The sequence below is a fragment of the Hakea prostrata genome, chromosome 8, assembly GCF_041222555.1.
Source record: "Hakea prostrata isolate BN-2017 chromosome 8, UWA_Hpros_2, whole genome shotgun sequence".
In the NCBI taxonomy this organism is placed as follows: domain Eukaryota; kingdom Viridiplantae; phylum Streptophyta; class Magnoliopsida; order Proteales; family Proteaceae; genus Hakea; species Hakea prostrata.
This window is the reverse complement of record NC_142607.1, coordinates 31458563-31483105: the sequence shown is the minus strand read 5'-3', so window position 1 is coordinate 31483105 and position 24543 is coordinate 31458563. Positions and strand designations below refer to the sequence as shown.

The window sequence follows — 24543 nt, the reverse complement described above, 5'->3', positions numbered from 1 at the left end:
TTCATCATGTCGGTGAGATTGAGGAAGAATCAACTCTATCTAGTTCAAGGTTGTATTATATTGCAAACGGATTTGCATTTCGATTTGAGTCTAGACAACCTTAGATGGGGATGGGCGGTGGTTGCCAGAAGGGAGGGGTGGTTTTTTGCGGTGGCAAATGCTTTCGGGCGAGGGATATGTATGTAGACCTGTAAATGGATAGCCGAAATCCGCCTCCGAATTTGCATTCGTATTCGTTTAAGAGTATTCGTATCTGAAAATTTTCTTACCGGAAAATATTCGTATCCGTTCCGCTAAACAACTGGATTCGGATTCGAATAATTGCTTATCGGATCGGATAATATCTAGATAAATTTTTATCCGGATAGAGTAAAGTATTTAACAATTTCTTTAAAAATAAATGATAATCGGATTCGAATATTGGTAATCGGATTTGGATAGCGGTATTCGGTAATCAAAAATTAGAAATTTATAATAAAAAATGTAAAAAAGTGACAGTTATCAATCAATAATCGGATATTTTATCGGATTGGATTATTATCGGATATCCGATAAAGTTTTGGATTCGGATTCGGATAACGGATTTGCTAATTGTTTTTAGGATTCGGATACTGGTGTATCCGAGCCGAATCCGGTCGATTTACAAGTCTATATGTAGGTAGTTGGGTAAATGAAAGTCTGATTTTATAAATTAGAATGTAAAAATAAAAAATAATATTTACAACTAAATCCTTTTTATTTGATTTTCAATCATTGGATGATATTTTGATTAGGAGGCACGACCAAGATCGCCTGCTACAAATTAAAATCCCCGTAAAAAGTGTATACTTTTTTTGTTTTATAAAATCAAGGCACGTGATATATATAAAAATATAAATATAAATATAAGTATATAACACGATCTAAAAAAGTAACCCGTTCTCTTCATTTGGTTTTCCTCACGGTGATCGATTATTTCCGAGAGAAAACTCTGTAGAAGGCGATTGCAGCTGTAGGAGTCCGACTTAGTCTCTGTTCTCTGTAAGTTTTTCAGTTCTCTTAACTTGAAATCCCTCAGATGTTAAACCATCCTGGGTTAATCAAGTTTCTAGGAATTGTGATGGGGTTTCTTAAGGTGAATGGAGGAAAAAGAGTTGTCTGTGGGTGTGCTCTTAGTTTCTGCTTTGACAAACAAGTGATAGAAGAGATGGACATTGAAGAATTAAGGTTAAAGTGTTCAGAAAGTTTTTCGAATTCAAATTTCTTATTGAACCCATGGAGTAAGATGAGAGACATATAAAGCAGCAAGAGAGTGTCGAAAGAGAGGTAAATAGAAGAATAGGTACAAGGTCTGACCAAACAAAAATGAAATTAATCATCTGTAAGATGTTTTCGAATTAAATCCTCTAAAGAAACACTTAGTTTGTTTTATCGCACTTCATGGGTAAAAAAAAAAAAAAAAAAAGAAAAAAAAGAAAAACGTAGAAATTATTTGGCAGTGATATCTAAAATACCAGAAGGCTGTGATTTTATGTTATTTGGTTCAAACAAAGCTGTGAAATAAACAAAGTACATATAGGCATGATGATCGAGATGCAGTTGGAGAACCATCATTACAGATTTGACACAGTTCCAAACAACCATCTGGCTTAGTGATTGCACTGAATATTGAATTATTACCTTTGTCCTTGGTGCAGTGGGTTTAAAATTGTCTTACATCGATGTGGTGATGCCTCAAGTTAAAGGGGTTCGTTAGTCTTCTTTATGGTTTTGATGGGTATGGTGTCCAATCTCCCAAGATTGTAGACCACACCAAGTTGGATAGCTCTGGTCTGAGCTGATTCAATCACTGCTAACCTGGGAATGACCTGAAGAACAGAGTTAGAAATGGAGTTGACCAAGTTGATTGGGGATCCGCCTTCGATGATTAAGTCAGTGGAGTTTGGGACGAATAAGATCTAAAGCTCCTGAGAACCCTAGGTTTGAATGAACAAAAGGCGGGAAAATTGCAAACTAGATTTATAGATTTGACCTTGTGTCGAGACCTCATCCGAACCGTCAGATATTTATTTCCTGATTGACGTCCACGATTAGCTTCCAGTGTAATTCACAGTTTGATTTCGCATCGTGCTTAGACCATTGGTTGTCCCAGTACGAACCGGTAATGGTACTGTGTACACACAATAATGGGTTTTAATGGTCTACAAAATCTAACGGAAGAGTCTGAAACATTATTGTTTTAGGTAATTCTTGTGTTTGAGGCTTGAATAGCTTTGGCTGTGAGGAAGCCTTTCTCTGGTATTGATGGTTTGGTGTTGTACCTATGTTTGAAGAGTATGCTGTTTCCAATTTTTGTCATTCTTCTTAGTTAACCAGGAAGTCCTCAAGTTTCCTTGTCCTGTACAAGTCTCTTTCTGTTGTAAATTTATGTTTGCTATGGTCACAACACTGCCGTTAGCTTAAATAATATCTACTTATAGGTAGCTGAAATATTGTCTTCTTTTGAACTGTTACTTTTTGGGCTCCAATTGGGATTTGAGTGATATTCATTAAGTTTTTAATTTAGTATTCTATTCAATTCCTTTCGAGGTCGCAGGGAATGAAACAAACTGATTCTATGAATATCACCAAATTGATAGTTCAGTGTCAGACAAAAAATAATTTTAATGTGAAAGTTGACTATTATGTGCATTAATAACCCCTTTCAGTGACCAATCTAAGCTCTGGTAAGGCTATAAATTTTTAGCACATCACTATTATTGTGGTTATTAGGTGTCTAGGTGCCAGTATTTTTATCTCGGGTTTTTATAGAGCAGCATTATCATTGCTGTACATGTCTTAGTGTGATGGATTTTTAAAAATATTAGTCAGTGTCTAGTCCATTGAATTGTGATATGTATCTGTACTTATAATATTTATGCCCCCAAACTTTGGGCCACACTCACAGAGAGAATACTCTTCAGCAAAAAGTAACTTATGTTAAGTACCTTGGTAGCACAGATTGAGCCTAACATAAGATGGCAATCACATGAAAGATGCTCATGAAGTTGTTTAAATTATTGACTAGTACCCATCTGACTTCAGGGCTTTCTTTGGGTTTTTGTTTTTAGAGGTAGGGGAGGTTTTGGGAGTCAACTTAGAAATGGCAAGTCACATTTGAATTTTTTATTTTTTATTTATTTTTAAATAATGAATAGGACAAAAGATAAAGACCAAGAAAGAGAGGGAGAGGGAGTGAGATGCTGAAGTTTCTGTCGAAGGTGAAGATTGAGTTCAATGCACTGGACCCACGGACAGCTGCTTGTATGGAGTTTCTGGCACAATGTAATGCTCGCAAGGCAAAGGAGTCAAACCCAGCATGTCAGCTTTTAGTGAAGCGACGAACTGATGACCACCCTCCTCAGATTACGGTAACATTCGTGAACGGTGTTGAAGAGGTGATTGATGCAACCTCCACCTCAGCCCAAAGCATCAGGACTGTGATTCTGGAGAAGGGTCAGCAGCTTGAGACAGAGCAAATGTTTCGTGATGCCGGTGAACCATGGCCTGTCATTATCCCTGAAGAGGAACTCCATCAACATGCCCCTGGTACCAAGGTAATGTATATGCACTGTAATTTACTTTTTCTTGTGTTTTGCTTTATGGTCAATTCATCTGATGCAGTTCGATTGCCCAAACTGGCATATTTTCCCTTAAAAAAATAATTCTGGGGGCTACAGTCCCTTGGTCCTTTAGGTTTAGTTTGTAAGGGGCCAGAATGAGGTTGCACAGGAATTTAGGATTATTTACTTAAGTTTATTTTATGGTAAGTGTTGAAACATGGTTCATTTAGTTCAAGTGGTTCCTCTAATTTGGTCCACTTTTACTGAGGTGTAGTTAAGTCTTTTAATTCTGTTCTGCAGTTTTGAGTGTTTGTCCTCCATCAAGAGTGCTGTTCTGGTGCTTCAAGTCGACACTGACGGATTTTGGTTTTTCAAGTTTAGGCCCTTGGATTGTTGGTTTTTCCGGTTCAAGGTGGATCTGATTCTTGGTGTTTAAAACCCAGGAGTCTGCTGTGACTGTAGAATCAGTATTCACTACCATCATTCTTGTTCTTCTATCAAAGAACAACCACAACAGCAAGGCTAGTATAGAACAGAGCTCATCTGTATCCTTTCTTTTCCCCCTTTGTTTGACCTTTCTTGACTTAAAGTAACCAACCCAACCCCCCCCCCCCCCCAAAAAAAAAAAAAAAAAAAAAAGAAAGAAGAAAAAGAGAAAGAAAAGAAAGACTAGGTCTAGCCCTGCTGTGGACCAGGATCTAGGGTTTGACTGATTGAGGTAATTCTAGGATCCTCTTCAATAGAATTGGCAGTCAATTAGAGTTTAGAATACCCAATGGTTAAAGGGATGGGTTGATTGTGGAGATCTAGGATTAGGTTCGGCTAGGATTATGGGTCTAAGGTTTGTAGAATAAAGTCTGAACCTTGGTATACCTGAGATTTCAGAACTGAAATTGAGATTCTAGGGTTTGGCTAGGCTAGAATTAATGATACTGTTACTATTGTATACTTTAAATTTGGTTCTATAGGTTTAGGGTTTTGGAATTTGGTTTCATACTTGGAGTATGACTCTTGAGGTGGCATCTGGGTTAGGGTTTGAAGGGGGGGGGTAGAGGGGGCTTGAAGTTTTGTCGAGGGGCTAGGGAGTTACAGGAGTTTTAGTAAAACTAGGGTTTAGGGTTTGTAGAGTTGGACCATGAAGTGCAGGAAATTTTCAAACGTAATGGATGATGGTCTTTTCATAAAACTAAAAGTAGGAATGAGAGATAGTGGAAGGTGCGATTCTATCGGGGAAGGGAGAGGTTGAATAGGGTGAATCTAGGGTTTTAGCGGGGAACGGGTAGGTGCAGCCATGCTTTGGGGGGAAGGGGGGAATGGGAGGGTTGCACAAGGTCTTAGGAGGAAGGGGAGGGGCTGGGCTGAACTTACTTGAGAGGGGGCTTGTTGCTGCTGGATTATGAAGTTGGTGCTACTGCAAGCTTGAAGGAGAGGGGGATTAATGAAGTAACTGCAAAAACTTAACACACTCAGCAGTGGGTAGGATTCCCCCTTGGGATCCCACGACTCCACTCTTCATTCAATCTTGAATTTTATTCAATTAATCAAGTCTGATTTGTTACAACTGAGAGTGGCTTTTTGTAGCCTACATGAGGGAAAACATAAAAGTACTCAACTTCTAAAAAGAAAACAGTCTTGGACTCTTAACTTGCAAACCCAATCCTGTCTAAGACACCAAATTCTAGGTTTTAGTTTGTTTATTATGCCCTAGAATTAAGCTCACTCCAGGGTCCTCTATCTAAAGAACCAGCAGTCTTCTAGGGCTGTATATGCCTTTAGTTGAAGAATCTTGGAGGAATAAGGTTTACAAAGGTTGAGTAAAGGCCTAGAAGAGTTTGCCAGCCTTAGGGTTAAGGAAATTTTGTATGCGTTTGGTAATGTTTCATTCTGAGAAACCAGTTCTTATGCAAAACCGTTTTTTAATGTTTCTGTGCTAAAAGACCGTTCTTTGCTTGAAAATGGGCGTTTGATAAATCCGTTCTGAAAATATTTTTAGAACACTAATAGAATAAGTTGTTGTTTTTTTTTTTTTGTTTGTTTGTTGAAAAAATAAGTTGGCGTTTGATAAACTCGTTCTAAGGCTTCAATTTGAACAAATTTTATCACTTTCGTTTCTGTTCTTTGGTAAAAACATCTTTTTGATATTCTGCAAAAAGTGTTCTTCAGAACACTTTTTTGACCAGTCCGTTCTTAAAGAACAAAAGAACGAACCGTTTGATCAAACGCCTCTAACCCGTTCTTCCGTTCCCAAAGAACAGAAGAACGCCAAACATTTTTTAAGAACGTTATCAAACGTGCCCTTAGGTTTTTTGAAACTTAAAACTTGCTTTAAGGTTCAGGTCTGGTATTAAAGATTAGGGTCAAGCTTATGGGGTTTTGGGACTGAGTTGGGGGGAGGGTTTTGGGGTTTCGGCTGCTACTTTTATGTAGTTTCAGATGTGAACTTTAGGGTAGGGTTTAGGACATTAGGTATTAGGGCTTTGGTTAGACTAGGGAAGAGGTTGTTGTTGTTGTTGTTTTATAGTTTCTGATCTGATCCTATTAGGTTTGGGTTGGTTTGAAGCTTCCTACTTGGGGTAGGACTCTAGGGAAGTCTTCTAGTAGAGTAGGGGTGGAGATGGTAATCCTAAAAAAAGTTTCAAGTTTGGTTGAGGATTTTGGGAGTTATGGAAAGGTATAGAGACTGTAGGAAAGACCTTCATATGGTATTTATTAACCTAGAAAAAGCTTATGATAGAGTCCCTAGAGCGTTAATTTGGCAAGTACTAGAGAAAAGAAGTGTTGCAAGTAAATATGTAGATATAGTTAATGATGTGTATAATGGTTAGCTGACTATTGTAAGAACAGTGGGGGGGGGGGACAAAGCAATGACAGTTGGGCTTCATCAAGGATCAACTTTAAGCCCATATCTATTTGCACTGGTAATAGATGAATTAACCAAAGACATTCAAGATGAGGTCCCCTGGTGTATGCTTTTTGCTGATGATATTGTGTTGATTGATGAGATCCAAGTGGGGATTAATACCAAATTAGAATCATGGAGAGTAGCTTTGGAATAAAAAAGCTTTAAACTAAGTAGATTGAAGATAGAATATCTAGTTTGTAACTTTAGTCATGATCGGGCAGACGATGAGGTGGTGATACTTGACGATAAGGAGATTCCTCAGAGTGATTGTTTTAGGTACCTAGGTTCAATCATAAGTAAAGGAGGTGATTTAGAGGATGAGGTTTCCCAAAGAATTAAAATAGGGTGGATGAAGTGGAGAGGTGCATTCGGGGTCTTGTGTGATCGGTGTATTCCATTAAAGCTTAAAGGAAAATTTTATAGGGCTGTTGTTTGACCAGCTATGATGTACGGTGCAGAGTGTTGGGCTGTTAAAAAGAATCATATAGATAAACTCAGTGTAGTAGAAATGAGGATGCTAAGATGGATGAATGGCAAAACTAGGATATATAAGATAAGAAATGATCATATTAGAGTTTGTTTGGGAGTTGCTCCCATAAGTGATAAGCTTCGAGAAAGTCGTTTGAGGTGGCACGACCACATTCAACGGAAACCTATAAATGCCCCTGTACGGAAAAGGGATATAATCCAGATTGAAGGAACTAGAAGAGCTAGAGGTAGACCTAAGATAACCTAAAGAGAAGTGGTGAGAAAGGATATGTATAGTTTAGGCCTTGTATCTAGCATGGCCTCGAACAGAATTGATTGGAAGGCAAGAATCCATGTAGCCGACCCATTTAGTTGGGACAAGGCTTATTGTTGTTGTTGTTGTATAGGGTTTATAATAAAATTAGGGTTTAGGGTTTCTAGATGTTGAAGATGAAGTGCAGGAAATTTTAAACTCTAATGCAAGATAGCTTAATGGAAATACTAGCAGTAGGACTAGGGTCTAGGAAAAGGTGCAATCCAAATAGAAGGGAAAGGAGAGGTAAGGGGTGGGGATTAGGGACCTAAAAGGGGATGGGTTTTGTTGATGCCGCAGGGAAGAAGAAAGGGGTGAGGGAGGGTTGCGGGTGGTAGGGAAGAGGAAGGAGGAAGGAGGGCTAGGAAGGTGTTGGGGATGTGCTGTACTTGGGAATGAAGGAAGGCTGCAGAAGTTGATGAATTACTGCTGGGATTGAAGAACTGTTGCTGGAGCTTGAAGACAATGGCTAAAAGGCGAAGTCACTCACTTTAAGGCTGCCGCATGCTTTCCCCGAAGGAAAGCTATGAGTTCTCTTTCCTCCAAACTCTCAATCACGATTTTATTCATAGATTCAACTTGTCAATCACAGAGAATGGAGGCTTTCTTTATAGCCTCTAAAAAGAAAACAAACATGGAAATTAACTAAATTGGAACTAGGGGATTCCCACACAACCAAAGAATCACACCTTGACAAGGACTCTTCAATAAATCACAAAATAATGACTCAAATAAGAAAAAATAAAAGTAGATCTAGGATCCTAATAACAAGCTGGATCCAATGACACTGTAGCCATAGACTCCACGAAAATTGCAAGAATGACCAAAATACCCCGGTTCAATTAGGGGCCATAGGGTTTGCGGAAAGTAACCTAAGGCCCTATGATGCCTTTGGAAATAGTTCACATACTCCTACTTGACTAAAGACTTCAGCTCAAACAAGGTTTCTATCCTATCTCACTATGGAAGGATCCAATTTGGATTCTAAAAGTGGATATGGAATCTATACAAGAAATATACTAAAACTAGGGGATTCCTACACAACCTAGGAATCATACCCTAACATGGACTCTTCAGTAACTCACAAAATAATGACTCCAAAAAAAGAAGAATAAAGAGAGATTTGGGTTCCTAATAACATGTTGGACCAAATGACACCCTAACCTTGGACTCCACAATAATTGCCAAAATGACCAAAATACCCCTAATATGACTAGGGGCCGTAGGGTTTAAGGGAAAGTAACCTTAGGCCCTATGCTGCCCCTAGAAAGAGTTTACATCAGGCCCCCTCCGTGTCACCTAAACTATCTTTTTTACTTCAAATTTTATACATAATATGATTTATGCTCGAGTGAATTAGTGATGGAAACCTAGTTTTAGGGTTAGCGTTCCTAGAATGGTTCCCTAAAATTGAGGGTTTGTTCATAATCTTTCAACAATTAAGTCAAAAATATTATGAGATGTCTAGGGGTTTTTAAGAAAGTTGTGGGAAGTTCTTAGGAGCAATATGGGTTGATCGGAAAAAGCTAGGGTTTTGATAAAATTATTTGGGAAGTGGTGGGTTGATCAGTCTTTACCTAAAATTAATTGGGAAGGGAAGGGAAGGGAAGGGTATGGGATAAGGTAAACAATCTGGAGCTGGGTGTAAGAGAGGGGGTTGTTCTAGGGTAACCTAAAATTATCTGCTAAAAGGTAGGAAGCCTGTGGTAGGTAGAAGCGGAAGGGAAGCTTACGGGTAGGGGATGGGAGGGATCTTGCGATCTTCTTTCTTTCTTCCTTTTCTTTTCTTGTCTGTTTTTCTTTCTTGTAATTCTGCCGCAAGAACCAGAAAATAAAGCAAGAAAAATAGAAGGGGAAAAGAGGGTGCTGTAGGTTTTGGGCAGGTGGGTGGAAGGGCCTGGGTGTTGCTGCAAGGGTGAGGGAGGGTTTCTTGGCTGCTGCCAAAGTGGGGCACGGGCTTGCGATGGGAGGGTAGGGGTTTTCTTGGATTGCATGAATGGGACAGCAAGGTTCGTGGAGAGTTTTGTTGATTTTCTTGATGTTTCTTGGTCTGAAACAGCAAGTAATAGGAGCTTCTGGGTGTAGAGAGAGGAGGAAAAAGAATAGAGATTAGGCGGGGGTTAGGGAGGGGTTCAACTTGCTTGCTGAATATGGAAGAAAAATGTTGCTGGACTCTTGCTGGAATCACAGGACAGAACTTGGCTGAAAATGAGAAAGCTTGACAACCGCAAGATCCCCCTCTAAAGGACCTGCTGCACCTTCCTGGCTGCAATTCTTCAAGAGTTTTATTAATCCAGACTTAAAGGTTACAATGAAAGACTAGGCTACTTATAGCCTATGCTTAAAGACTTTTGATCTACTTGGGAATCCTTTATAATTTAGGATCTCCCTTACATTTAATCTCAGCCACTCAACTAAAAGACTTCAACTTAAACAAAACAACTAATGGGATCTTTTGAAAATAGATTCCCTAAGACACTATGACTCAAACATAAAAGGAAAGGAATTCTTCTTGAAATAAAAGACTTATAAGAGTCCTTTAAAGAAAAATTCCTGAATATTCAAGAACTCAACTCACAAATCAAACCAAGACTTCTAAACAAAACAAGGCTATGAGAATTAAGAAAAAAAATTGAAAATTAATTCCAGCAGATAATTAGGGCTGAAATTTACCAAAATACCCATCCTAGAGGGTGTTCTAGTGGTGAAACTAGCACCTCTTAGTGAAGAGGTCGTCGGTTCGACTCTTGCTGAGGCATATTAATATCCCCAATCCCCCGGCTTAATAAGCCCCTTTGTACCAAAAAAGAAAGAAAGAGGGTTAGGCCAGCCCTAGGCGTTCCTTGAAGGTTTCGGTTTGGGTGTACGGGTGGTTGTGTAACAATTGTGTTCTAATTCCCTGCTTGGGGTTTGATTTGTTTGAAGGATACTTTAATCCATCCTATTGGAGGTCGATAAATTCGTTGATATGGGGTAGATTTGAGATGGGATGAAAACCTTGGGGGAATGGGATAAAACTTGTAAGGAATTTATATTTGATCCTTATAATAATCTTTTCATGTTTAAGTGGGTTTGGGAAAAATTGGGTTTCTTGATTTTGGTGGGAAAATAGGGTGATAATAACAAAGATGGGTAAATCTAGGGTTTTGTTGGTTTGATGGGGCTGAAGTTGGGTGGAAGCTCACTAGGGTTGGGGGGATGAGGTTCCTAAAGTTTGCGACAGATCTAACGGTTAGATTGCCCTAGATCTGACCTTGAATTTTTATTAGAAAGTCCAAAAATTCATGAAAAATAGAAAGGGTGACATGATAAGGGGAATAGAATTAAGTGTTGACTTGTTACTTACCCCGAACACAAGCCTTAGAATGGGGTGTGATGGAGATGGAAAGAAGTGGAGGCAAACTATGAGCACTGCCGAAGGGGAATCCTTCAATTACAAGCCCTAGGTTGCTTACTCGATCACATGGAGGTCACTTACCACTGGCGAGAAGCCTTTGCTCTGAGGCAGCAACACACTGTTTATTGATTATATTCTTCTATCTATCTTCTGTTACATGTCCAGCGCTTTATTTATAGCTTCACATAAAAAGATCCTAGTGAAATTTGGACTTTAGAACTGACTTTCCTAGTTGTACTGTAATCCAAATTCAAATGGGACTCTGATAACTAAAATTAAAAGGACTTCTTATGATATCCTGAACTGAATCAAACCTAACTTCAACTAAAATAAATCATGAAAAAAGACTATTCTGCCCTTATAACTTAAGTTGCACAGAATTTACATAATTGGCCAATTAAACTAAAATAAAAGCCTATTTCGTACTTGGCCTAAATACTAAACTTATGGGGCCATAGAGTTGGCACTTGACCATATAAACCTGCTGAACAAAGGCCCAACACCCGTATCTATCAATCCTAAGTTGATTCCAAAGGGAAGTTGGCCAATTTGGTGCCAGACTTGCATCACAACATCTAAACACCCCCACCCAACCCACAAAAAAGAAGGGGGAGAAAAGAGAAAAAGCGCCACCCAAGAAACCATTGACCTTTGATCCAAGTTGCAAGCCATTAGGATATAAAAACCAGCAAGTCCTATAGAGGGTTGAATTTCAGGAACCTAAGATCAAGAACTTAGATTTACTCCCATTCACGTATTGGATCCCTTTCCAACATTAGGATCATCTCTGTACACCACATAAGTTTTTTCCAAGTTTCATCTCCATCCACTCTCTAAATCTCCTATTCCAGCCAACACTCTGTGTCTCCATGAAACAGCCCTGTGGCAACTGTCTCCCCTGGGACTGGTTTGAGTCCAAACTCAACAGGCCACCCCTTTGATCCATGTTGCAAGTGATCAGAATATAAAAGTCAGGAAGTCCTATTTTGGGTTGAATTTCAAGAACCCAAACCAAGAACTTAGATTTACTCCCGTTCACCTAATGAATCTTGCCAATTTAGGACTACGTGCATATACCACCTGAGTTCCATCCAAGTTTCATCTCCATCCATTCTCTAGATCTCCTATTCCAGCCAACACTTTCCGTCTCCATAAAACAGCCTGTGGCAATTTTGACCCTCCGGATTGGTTTGAGTCCAAACTCAACAGACTACCCCTTTGATCCTAACCTAACATATCAAATTCAAAACAGGCAGATTACCGAGGACCACCATTTGAAATCCTTCACGTTTCAGCCCTGCACACATCTTACCCTATTTTTAACCTACTTGAGTTGGTTTGGAGTAATGATCTTGCAATTGGACCTTACAAAATTGAGACTGCATCAGAGTGGTCAGAGCTATGGCTGAACCAAGCAATAGGGAGTTGGCTGAGATGGTTGCCAATCTTGCTTCTGATAAAGCCTGGAGCAACATAACAGCTTTAAGACCAAACAGGCTGTTACTAATCTGATCAGGCTTGACATAAAAGATCTGAAGACAAGGCTAGAGACCTTAATGTTAGAATGCTGGCCCTATAGGATCCGAATTTTAATGGGCACGACATTCACATTGGTCAACAAAGATACCAACTACAGTCTCAGGTACATGTCCTTAACAGCAATGGGAGTAGAGATCATGGTCATGATAGAGATCATAGGAGTAGTAATGGTTGTGACAGGGAGACTGCATTTGATGATACAATCTATTATAGAGATGGTGAATGGCAGAATGGGCAGGAATGCTAGGGAAGAGAAACCAGGCACAGCATCCCTATCAATTTTAGAAAAGACAGATGAACAAGAGCTTGAATAAGGACTCCCACACCAAGAAGGCTTTGAGTATATGAAGTCCTATTTTCCTAGAGATAATGGCCTTTACACCAAATTATAGGGAACTAGAGCTCAAAGAATTAGTGGCTCCAATGATCCTCTGGTATTTTATGATTGGATCGCTGATCTTGATGATTATTTTGATTGGTTTGACCTGCCTGAGGATAGGAAGCTGAGGTTGGCTACCAAGCTAGTTCTGTCAGCAGGAGCATGTTGGAGAACTACAGAGTGTGACATGCAATCAAGGAGCAAATCTCAGTTTCAAGGCTGGTTTTGACCGGCCTCGAAACTGAGATAGGGTCAAAACCAGGGAAATTTCCCAGGTAGTTTAGGCAGCAAGTCGGGGCTTTTTAGGTGTAATTCTGGTATGTTTTCTTGCATACTACCTATTAAAAGCATTAAGAACTTGATTGTGTTTATAAAACCTATCTTTTGATACGGTTTTTAATAGTTTTGATTTTGTTGCTGTTGTTAGTACATGTTGAAGTGGTAGAGGTAGCAGGCTGGAGAAGTCTTTTATTATGTTTCTATTTCTAGTTAATAATTTAATATAATCAATGGTTATAGGTAAGATTTATTGCCAATGGGTTAGACTATCTAATTTGATCGTGGTTCTTTTCGTTCCTTGTATGTGATATCCTCTGTGCTCCTTTATCACAAAACACCTCTGGTTCCCTGGTATTATTGAGTTTGAATATATGAGTTTGCTCCAAATTTAAAAGGGAAATTTTCAGTAATTCCCCCTGAATTACCTTTTAAAATTAGCGCCACCCTTGAGTTATCCAATTATCAATCAGACGCCCGATAGGGTGAAAACATATCAGTGACACCCAAAGGAGGAGTAAAGAGTGTGATGGAATTATGGAAGCCAAAGGAGTGACAGAAATTGGGTTAAAAAGGGCTTGAAAACAACAAAAATCACCAAAAATGGGGTCATGGGGTCAAAACTTTACCAGCTGTACTACTTGAGTTCTGTGAAATCTTGTAGAACTCGAGTGATATTTGGTAATGTAAGGCTGTGGGTGGGGCCTGTCAGGGTCGAAACCAGGTTTTGATCCGTCTTAGTCAAAATCTCAGCCGAGATGAGTCAAAAGGTAAAAAAAAATTCTCCATATAGGTTTAGTCTCGGTTTTTGAAACACCCGAAGTTTCGGTCGAAATTTGTACGCTGCATGCAATACACTGCTGATGCCACAATCACTTTGGCAGAGATGAGACACTTGAGTTAGAATTACTTGTCCAGTCATTTAGTGCTCAAATTCAGGAGCAATTTAATAACTTCATTCAAGGAGGCCTGTCTGTGCTGAATGCATGCTGAAGTTTGGAGCTCTAGCATCTTGCACTGGCATCATAGATGATGTGCTGCAGGTTTAGACTCAATTCTAGTTGGGGTTGAGGCATCACATTGGCGTCACTGACCTCTATGATACAAAAGACTGTGTTGAGAAAGCCCTCTAGGGAGAGAAATGTTATCATATTAAGGTAGAGCATCTGTTAATACAGCTGCTTATAAGAAGAATACACTAGCCACTAAACTGTACATGCCTGGAATTACCTTCACACAATGTTCGGCCCCTCCCAGAATAGACTAGAAAGGAAACTCTACTACAGACGGCTATGACTCTGACAAGTGCCATTATTGTCATGAGAAGGGCCACTTTGCTAAAGCCCAGCAAGAGGAAAGTTGCATTAGTGACTGATTAATAAAAGAAACTAGATGAGGGACTAGTTCTAGAGCCATTGGATGATTCCAGCGATGAAGATACCTATGAAGGTGTTGAAAGAAACGATTGTAGTAGAATGGCTTATTGATCCATGATCTCAAGCCCTTTATTTATAATAAAGTGGAAAGTAGACTATTACAAGGAATAGAAGTTTACATGAATGCAAACTCTAATTTAACTCCTATACAAACTCTTATTAGACTCCTAATAGAATCCAACACTCCCCCTCAAGTTGAGGCATGGATATCACACATGTCCAACTTGACCAAAAAAGTATAAAACATCTGTCCAGGTAAACATCTGCAATTTGATCTTCAAACTTATAGATTACGTCTGCTTTATAGACTTCCATTTGATTTGTCCTCATCGTTACTGCAACTTTATGTCTCCAAGGAAGAACGCCCAAGTAAAAAAGTAGATCTTCAAATGTTGAGAAGACTAAATTTCTGCACAAATCTGAGGGAAAATATATTTTTGGGGTAACAATAGCTAGGGTAAAACAGCCAAAGTGAAAGTTTTGATTTGTAGCAATGTTAGATCTTTAAAGGGAAAGTTTGCCAAGGGACAATCTCCGAAGGTAGGGGAAAATTTGTCAAGATAAGTGACAATCTCCAAAGGTAATAGAGATCAAGTTCTGCAAAGGTCAAACGACAAGTCTTTTGCGAGGTTAGATCTCCGAAGGGAAGATGTCAAGTTAAGGGGCAAATCTCCAGGGTTAACAGAGATCAAGTTTTGCACAGTCAAAAAGATAGCTCTATAGCAATGTTAGATCTCCAAAGTGGAAGATTGCGAAGGTAAGGGACAAACTTTCAAAGGTAACAAAGATCAAATTCTACATAAGGAAGTCTACATGAAAGGCTTTGAATTGTAGACATCTTCAATCTCCCCTTCACGTGTAGCGTTACACGTGGGAAGATAATAACAAAGGAAATTCCAATGGGGAAACTTGGAAAGGAAGAAATTGTAATGGTAAGACAAAAGTATCAGGAAAACAAATCTAGAGAAAATGACAAAATTTGAAAGGGGGTTGACCGAGCCTACGGTGCCACTGATGAAGGTCTGATATTACCGAATGGACCGGATTAGAAGATGTAGTCAAAGCAGAAGTAGATCCTCCAATCGGCTCGAGCAAATAAAGTCCATTTACCACGACCAATCTCCTTCCCTGGGACCAGATCCTGAAGTAGCATGGTAGGAGTTGGTAGGGGTATTAGAGGAAGCAGTGGTCGAGGCTATACCGGCAGTAGAAGACTGCATAATACGTCGCAGAGTAGCAAACTCCTCCTGCGAAAAACCAACGTCTGCAGAGGGTGTGGTGGAAACCGTCTCGTAAAGATTAGCCTTTTGTTTTCCCTGTCTTTGTGCTCGTTTTTGCTCAAAATCAGCAGGCTTCCCATGCAGTTTCCAACAATTTTCCTTGGTATGATATGGTTTGTGATAGTGCTCACACTTAACAATCTCCTTAGCCGGATCAGATTTAGTGCGAACAGACTGTAAAGTTGATTTCTCCATAATAGGAGTATGAAGCATGACTAATCGACGACTTTCCTCACATTGAACAAGAGCATAAGACTGTTCTAGTGTAGGAAAGGGAGAATGACTTAAGACTTGCATTCTGATCTGATCGTACTCCACGTTCAAACCTGCCAAGAAGTCATATACTCGAATCTTATCAATGTACTTCTTATATGTCGCCACATCATCTAGATTAGTAGGGTGATAATCCCCATAATGATCCAACTCTTGCCAAAGAGTTCGCAACTCAGCATACTAGTGGGCCACAGTTAGTTCCTGGGTAGTCTCATGAAGCTTCTTTCGTAGCTCATAAACCTGTGCATCATTCCCCAATTGTCCATATGTTTCAGTAGTAGCCTTCCAGATTTGGGCTGCAGTATCAAGTAATAGGTAACCCCGGGCAATATTTGGATGCATGGAATTCAAAAGGAATGACATAATAAGAGAGTCATTTGATATCCATTTATCCTTTAAAACACCTGCGGTAGTGGGTTTGATAGTGGTGCCCGTAATGTATCCAACTAGTCCTCTTCCAGCAATAGTCAGGTAAGCAGATCGAGACCAGATCAAATGATTTGTGCCGTCAAATCTTATCAAAAGAGAATGAAGAGTGAGAAAATATTCGGATCCAGTCGGAGCAGTAGTACCATCGATAGTGGTCATGTTGAAAAAAGTGTGTGCAGTTCTTCAGTCTTTACCTTTTGAAAAAAACTAAAACGTCGCAGAATGCAATAGCCAAACAATGTAAGACAAAAATTTTCTCCCTTTTTTTTTTTTTTTTTTTCTTCAGAATAGCAGATTATAAGAAACAAAATAACAATATGGTTTGGCCAAATATGCAATGGTCTGGTTTGGTCTAAATTCAGAGAGAACCAAAATATGGTCTAAAGTTGGAGAGAACCAAAATATGGTTCGACCAAGATTTATTGTTTACCTGGTTCAGTCTGATTCGTTTTCTCTTCTTCTTCTTGAAGTCCCAAAAGCTGGAGAGACGAAGCAAGTAGCAGCAGCGATGGTGTTTCTTCTCTTTCTTCTCTTCTTCTTTCCTTTTCTTCTTGGTCTTCCCTAATCAAACCCTTTGTAGTGCAGTGGGTACTGAAGAACAGAGGAAAAAAAAGGGAGATGGGTTGCGAGGGTTTGCGATGGGTGCAGTGGAACTGAAGAACCGAAAAAAACAGAACTCTGGGTTGCGAGGGTTTGCGATGGGTGTAGATGCAGCGGTGATGGTATGCCAGAAAAAAACGATGGGTGAAAAAAAATTCAGGGAATTTCGATGGCTTCTAGCTCGATAAGAGATGTAGTGGTGATGGTATAAGCAGGGTTCCTCTTCCCTTCTTCTTTCCTTCCTTTTTCTTGTTCTTGCAGTGGCAGATTTCTGTCCAAAACTGAAGAATCGATAGGTGCAGAAAATTTCTGAATTTGAATATCTGCGATAGTTGCTGAAAAAAAGAGGAATTTGAATGTCTGCGATAGTTGCAGAAAAATCCTGCGATGGTTGTAGAAAAAGTTCTGCAATTGTTGTAGAAGAAAGAGCTCTACGATGGTATTACAGTTGCAGAAAATTCCTGCGATGGTTGCAGATTTCTGCAACTGCGATGGGTTTTACGGTAGCAGAAGAAAGAGAAAATCTGCAAAAAATCTGCGATGGGTTTTGCAGAAGGAAAAAATTCTTCAATCGAACTTAGGCTCTGATGCCATGTTGAAAGAAACGATTGTAGTAGAATGGCTTATTGATCCATGATCTCAAGCCCTTTATTTATAATAAAGTGGAAAGTAGACTATTACAAGGAATAGAAGTTTACATGAATGCAAACTCTAATTTAACTCCTATACAAACTCTTATTAGACTCCTAATAGAATCCAACAGAAGGGGTCAACTATGCCATAGCATTCATGTACCCACCACAATTCCAGTAGCTGAAACAGAGGGAGACCTAATGGTGAGCCATCACAAACCAGAAGAAGCTGTTGACATTTAAAATGTGTACCCGTGTTTTCAAAGAAAAGGTTGGAATGCTGAAGCTAGTATTATGGTAATTCAGACAGGTAGTATTAAAGTAGTAGTATCAGCTGAAGACATGATCAAGGAAGACTCCAAGGGCATGACTGCTGGTTTTGAAGTTAGACATGCAGACATGCCACTTTGATATGCTGAAGAGAGTCTCACACCCAGAAGACTACATGTCTCATGTCTCCTAGCAATTTGAAGTCTGTTTGGGGATGGTCAAGTCTGTGACTCAATGTGATGTTGCCCCATCCGCTATCAAATTCAAGTATGACTTGTTTCAAGCTGGGGAGAGCTGATGCAGTTCCACCACTTAAACATGCTTTTTTTGGGGGGTCTGGGTTGTAGGGTTTATGTGCCCTTGGTCACTTTGGTCTAATGTATCATGGGCATAGAAGAGAGGAAAATGGGTTACATGCAAATTTACGAGTAGTTACTACATGCAAATTTACGAGTAGTTACTTAGTTTATATTATGTTTAGAGCTGAACCACTGTTCATTTGGTTCAATTGGTTCTTTCAATTTCGTCCAATTTAAGTGAGGGTTATCTAGGTCTTTTTAAGTCTTATTTAACTAAAGACATGGTTTCAAGCCTCTATGAACTGGAGATGTAATTTTCCTTTCTCTTTCCCAGATTTTTATTTTTTATTATTAGCTTACGGTAATCGAAATAACAAAGAACCTGAGTTGAATGATCCTGGATTAAGAGCTAAAATGGATCGAGGGATGGGTCATAATTATTATGGCAAACCTGTGGGGCTCAATGATCTATTCTATATTTTTCCACTAGTAATTTTGGGTACTATTGCATGTAACATAGGCTTACTGTTGCAAAACCACCAGTGATTGGTGAACCAGTCGATCTATTTGCAACCCCGTCAGAAATATTTCCCGGATGGTACTTCTTTCTCATATTTCAAGTACTTCGTAGGGAAATATTTCCCGGATGGTACCGACAAGTTATTATTCTGAGAATTCTGCTCAGCAGTTTTGTATGTTCATCCTCTACCAGGAGTGTTTTTCTAGCGTTTCAAGTCCAGACTGAGGGATTCTTGGTGTTTCAAGTCCAAGCCTGGGATTCTTGGTATTTCAAGTCCAACATGGATCTGATTCTTGGTTTTTATAAGTCCAATGGCCTGCCATGACTCTGGTTTCAGTCATCACTACCATCATTCTAATTTTTCCATGGACCCCACGTTCAAATCTGGAAAATATTATCTAGCTTCGTAATGATTGACGTTCTGTTATGGGACCTAGAAACAAGCCCACAGTATGAACCAATTGTTAGCCTGCTTTGGAACCTGATTGAATGCCCAGTCTGAGGTCTGCGACTCCAGCACTTCCTTAAATGCAAGTTTTGCAAATGAAGTGCTTGAATTGCCTTTTTTCTACATTCTAATATAACTATATAAGGTGTACAAATGGGTTGCTTCTTTAGTTTCCTAAGGTCATTACAGTCTCATAAATTTGTATTTACCCTTGGCATAGGTTTGCCCTAGTCATGCTGCAGATGCAAGGTATCTTGGAAGCGAATTCTTAGTCTATTTGCTTATGTTAAAGCCATGCCATTGTTTTAGCAGGTACTTTTAAAATATTGCTTATGTTTCTTATGGTCTAGGTAGTCATCTTGGGAATTACATATCCTGTTTGGTAGGGGGACAGTATTAAAAGAAATTACTTCCTCAGAAAACTAAATTGGTGACTGTTACACTTCGGCATGGCTTTCCCATAATGTCAGGGTTTCCCTTTTTCTATGAGTACTTGTGACTACAAATCTAGAAACTGGATTTATGGCTCAAATTGAAGAAGCTGGGCTTCTTTAAGCATTATGGGAAGATTTCTGCTGATTGGTTGGGAAGAAGAGTGACGTATTGGTCATTGAATATAGGAGCTTGTTTCCAATTAAGTAGCTCAATTATTGGTCCTTGATTTATTGGAAATCATAGTTGCCATCATGTGCAGCCTATGCAGTTGTACGCAACCAAGCTTACCACGTATTATGGGATCTGGATATGTAATACATCTGCTAGGTTTGGAGATTGCTTTTCAAGCTGTTTTCTTACCAGAATACATAGTGGCTGTTAAATAGCCTAAAAGATGCTTCACTTATTGTTAAGTCTCCCATTATTTCATCTTACTTTCAGTTATCAGAATATGAGGTGAAACTGCTAGATGAATTGCTTGTTCAAATATCATTTTACTTCAAACAAAGTGAGTCTTCTCAGTGAAAGTAATAACAGTAGGTGCTTGAGTTTCATTTACATCTTTACAATGTCCTTGTAGAACCTCTTGTACTATATCTGTGGTTATATTCACTTTCGCGTAGTTATAGTTGCTTTAATGTTGGGAGGGTGGTAGCATTATGGCATTTCAAATCTCTCTGATACTCATTAGCAATTTGATCCTTCTGTATTTGCCATCCGCACCCACAAGCCCTCTGCACCCGAAAAATGATTTCACTGTGCCTGTATCGACTCTAATCTAGAACTTCTATGACAAGGTTAAAGTTGAGATGATAGTCCCCTGTGCCTTCCTGTTCTTACATGCTGTTGATGCATTTGATTTTGGATTTCTTGAGGGCGGTTATTAAAAAAACCATCAGTACCAGCTATTTGCTGGTTGGCTCTAGTTATCTGAACCAGGTAATCTCTTAGATTTAACCTGGCTAAGGTTAGATCCACTTCTTTGCATGTCTACTCATGTACGGTTTGGATATGGAGAATTTAATTTCCCCCAGTGTCGTACTTCCCTTTTTTTTCCTTTTCTTTTTGGCGGGTTGGTGGGTGAGATCAGAAAAAATCAGTTCAATCTCTGGCTTACCCTTCCAAAGCCGTCCAGATTTAGCCAAAAATCAACACCCCCCCCCCCCCCCCCCCAAAAAAAAAAAAAAAAAAAAGTCAGAGATATAATGAAGTCTGACTTGTTCAGCTCTTCCACATGCATGCGTGCAAATGTATACCCCTCCAGCCTCCACTGTGATTTCTGTGAGGAAGGACTCTTTGAAGAAAACTAACAACGTGCTTTCCATGATGGTGCATACACATGCCAAGCATCAGTCTGTAGTTTTTTTGTTGTAATTAATTGGCATATATCTGAATATGTCCTGTTCTGCATGTTACTCATACTGTCTGTTATAGCCTTCATGTTCTTATGTTAATCTTCCTCCTTTTTGCAGCCAAGGAAAGCAGAAGAAAAAAAGCAATGACCATCTCGCTGACACTCTACCTGTTGTGAAGTTTAGTCTGAATATAAATTGCAGTGTTGCCTCTTTTTGGTAGTTCACTTTCAGTATGGAAATCGCTTGTACTTATTTGACTTCATTTATTACACTGAAAGTGTTTTCATTCACCACCTTGAGTAATGCTACATATGTATCCAGTGTGTGGGTTAGAGTAATAAATAGCAACTTTGTTAACATTTCAGTCTGATCTAGACCTTCCTTTTTCTTCTTTATCCTTGATCATTTGAAACCCCTTTAAGTGATTTTCTTCTTCCACTTTAGGCACAGAGTAATTCCTGTTTTTCTTATATTGCCTTTGTTCTATTTGAATATTTTGAAATGGATGAAATGGATGAAATCAAGCTAGTGGTGATATTTTGGTCATTTTGAGCCAGTTTCTGGTATTTCTCAGGAGTTTTTTTTTTTTGGTGACAATTCTCTGGAGTTATTCAGGTTGTTAAATTAAAGTTGGAGATGCTCATCTTCAATATTTTGAGGAGACAAAATGAAATGTCTGCAACATTTACGCTGTGTTCGAAAGCATAGCCAGGGAAGGAAGAAAGTTATAAAAGAGATTATTTTCAGACATAAATGACGATGTAAATCATATATATACCCTATCTCATCTAATGCAAGTTCTCAAGACAGCTTTGTTCATAAAACTGTTTGGGTCTTCCATTTATTTGTCACCTCCAAGAGGGACTCTGTTGAAGAACCATCCTCACTCCAAGCCCTGGCTGCTGCCTCCTTGAATTCCCTCATCCTTCTCCGCTTTCGCTTACCTTCTTCTTCTTCCATTAGACGCTTCACTGTTGCTGCAATCTCCTCTCGCCTCACTATCCCATCTTCCCCTTCTTTAGGCCAAAACGCCACATCCATATCCTCCGCAAGCATCACTGCATTCATCCTTTGCTCTGCAAAGAGAGGCCAAGCAATCAAGGGCACACCATGTACAATGCTCTCCAAGGTTGAGTTCCATCCACAATGGCTCAAGAACCCACCTGTTGAACCATGGCTTAGCACTTGTATCTGAGGAGCCCATGAAGGCAATACAAGACCCTTCTCTTTTGTTCTTTCCAAGAACCCCTCAGGCAAGAAGGCAAAAGGGTCTTCAATGCTTTGAGCATCAAAGAAGTAATTGGAATTTCCCACCTTCATGGTTGGGCTTCTAACAACCCACAAAAATCTCTGCTCGCTTAGCTCCAAACCATAAGCCAATTCAATAATTTGCTCAGCAGAAAGAGCCCCACCACTCCCAAATGATACAAACAAAACAGACCCACTTGGTTGATCATCTAACCATTTCAAGCAACCATGAATATCAGCCACATCTTTTGAACCCTTTTGCACTAGCGGTCCAATAGGGTAGACTGGTAGCACGTTGAGACCTTCTTTACCTTCCTTGATTACTGCAGTGAAGGTTTTTGGTTCCAGCTCTAAAAAGCTATTTAACAGGACACCTTCAGCCAATTTAAAGCGTTTGCAGTGGTGTAGAAACAATGAATAAGCCTCGTTCTTCCTATCTTGAGTGGAACTAAATAAATCTTTCCCGTGAATTGAAACACAACCAGGCAATTGTATTGGGTTTTGCAGTTCTCTGTACTCACAAGAGAACATCTCATCAAGCTTGGGCATATACAGTGTCCATGAATACGCCAATGCAGACATGGGGCCGAAGACGTAAGGTGAAACCCTGAATTCTTTGGCAACATCAAATGCATCTGTGCCAAACTGATCAACAACCAAGATAGTAGGAGGACTGGTACTGGTGCTCAAGACCTTGAACACCTCACGGAGAGACGGGAGGGACCGAGCTATCGTGTGACAGATGCGTATTAGGGGCAGGGCATCGCGGAAGATCTTCGAGGTTTGGGGGAGGTAGAAGCACTGAGTTGATGCTTTTAGGGAGGTCATGTAGAACTTCTGCTGCTGTTCTAGAAAGAGTTCCAGGGATTATGATTGTAACAGAGAGGTGGTGGTGGTTGTGGATGAGTTTCTTTGCAAGCTCTGCTAGTGGGATGAGATGACCCATACCTGGAGAAGGTAGAATTGCTATATGGGTTGTTTCCATTGAAACTCTTCTAGATTTCAAGAACCAGCGAAGAATCAATAGGTTTTAAAGAATGGTTGTTTGTGGACAAGAAGATCAATCTTTAGTCTTTATATATCATTGTTGAGATAGGAATTAGGAAGGGAAGCCACGTATTTTTATGTTATTTATGATGTAAGTGCTAACGTAGTTCTTTTGTTCATTCCCTCAGTCAAAGAACCGAACCGTAAAAGACAAATTTTTTTAGTTTTTTTACTGTCTTTTGTAAGCGGAGGAGGAGTCGTAGTTGTTTGTTCTTATGCCACAAGAAAGCCAGAATTCCAGAAATCTAAATATTGGTGACGTTGTTATTGACGTTTCTTACAATGATCTTTTAAGAACTTTTAGGACAACTTTAATTCATCCTTTTGTGAACAGACAATGAACTGCGTTGCGTTAAGGGATCATTACTGACGCTCCTGTACTGTAATTACTAATCTAATTCTGTTATGAGAAAGGGGAAGAAAATTCTTTTTACATAGCACCCACTATTATTGGGGTGAAAATTCAGGACACGAAATGTCGGTACATTTTAGGGTTTCGTTGGTTGGCAAAACCAGTGAAACCCCAAAATATCAGGGACAATTTCGTGGGTAGTTTCGAACTTTCGATCAATAATGGTAAAGAGCATGGAACAACTTTTCACAGAAATTTCGGCCGTTTTGGTGAAAGGCGAACTGAAACATGAGCCAAATTTCGAAAATACAAAATATCACCGAAATTTAGGCTAATATTTGGCGACATCTCGTCGAATCGACCGATATTATCCCCAAAATATTGATATTTTGCCAATTTCTCGTGATTTTTAGGCGATTTCTCTTGCTCTATAGCGAAATCTTCAAGGTCAATGGACAATCTTACCAATTCTGTCCTAATGATTTAAGACTCAAAAGACAATGTGCCAAATGTGATTAGGAAGGATCTACATAGAATAATTTCTAGAAATAATTCAAATTAAGAAGACATTTTATAGCAAAATCTTCAAGATTAATGAGCAATCTTACCAATTATATTACAGTGATTTAGGCCAGTCAACGTGCCAAATGTGGTTAGGAAAGAGTATATACATGAAAGAATTTATGGAAACAATTTAAATTATGAAGGGATTCTGTAATGGAATCTTTAAGGTCAAAGGGTAATCTTTATAATTATGTCCGAATGATTTAGGTCTCAGAATGTAACATGTTAAATGTGACTAGGAAAGAAAATTTAAATGGAAGAATTTATAGGAAATAACTTAAATTTACCAAATATTAGCATTAAATCAGGGTAGACACCAAATTTGGGCCCAAAATGATCAAAAACACCCTTGAAATGAGGGGTTGAAATTTGAGCCAAATCTCTCCGAAATTTCAACGAGATTTCGCGAGTTCGTAGAGAACTGTGCCGAACTTTCATTCATTGGTTAAAAGTTAAGACTCCAAGAGGAGATGAACAAAGATGTGACCTACTTATGAACA

The 24543-nt window shown here is 39.3% G+C and overlaps 1 protein-coding gene and 1 pseudogene across 1 annotated transcript; one reads left to right on the top strand and one right to left on the bottom strand.

Annotated features, from left to right (window-relative positions):
• The first annotated feature begins 928 nt into the window (after nt 1-928).
• Nucleotides 929-21345, top strand: LOC149007556 (uncharacterized). The gene is made up of 3 exons (XM_089166061.1): nt 929-1020; nt 3177-3575; nt 20950-21345. The coding sequence occupies exons 2-3, from the start codon at nt 3219-3221 to the stop codon at nt 20977-20979; spliced, it is 387 nt and encodes a 128-aa protein (XP_089022187.1). The 5' UTR covers nt 929-1020; nt 3177-3218; the 3' UTR covers nt 20980-21345.
• A 108-nt stretch (nt 21346-21453) lies between these two features.
• LOC149007555 (hydroquinone glucosyltransferase pseudogene) lies at nt 21454-23109 on the bottom strand (annotated as a pseudogene).
• Between the last annotated feature and the right edge of the window lie 1434 nt (nt 23110-24543).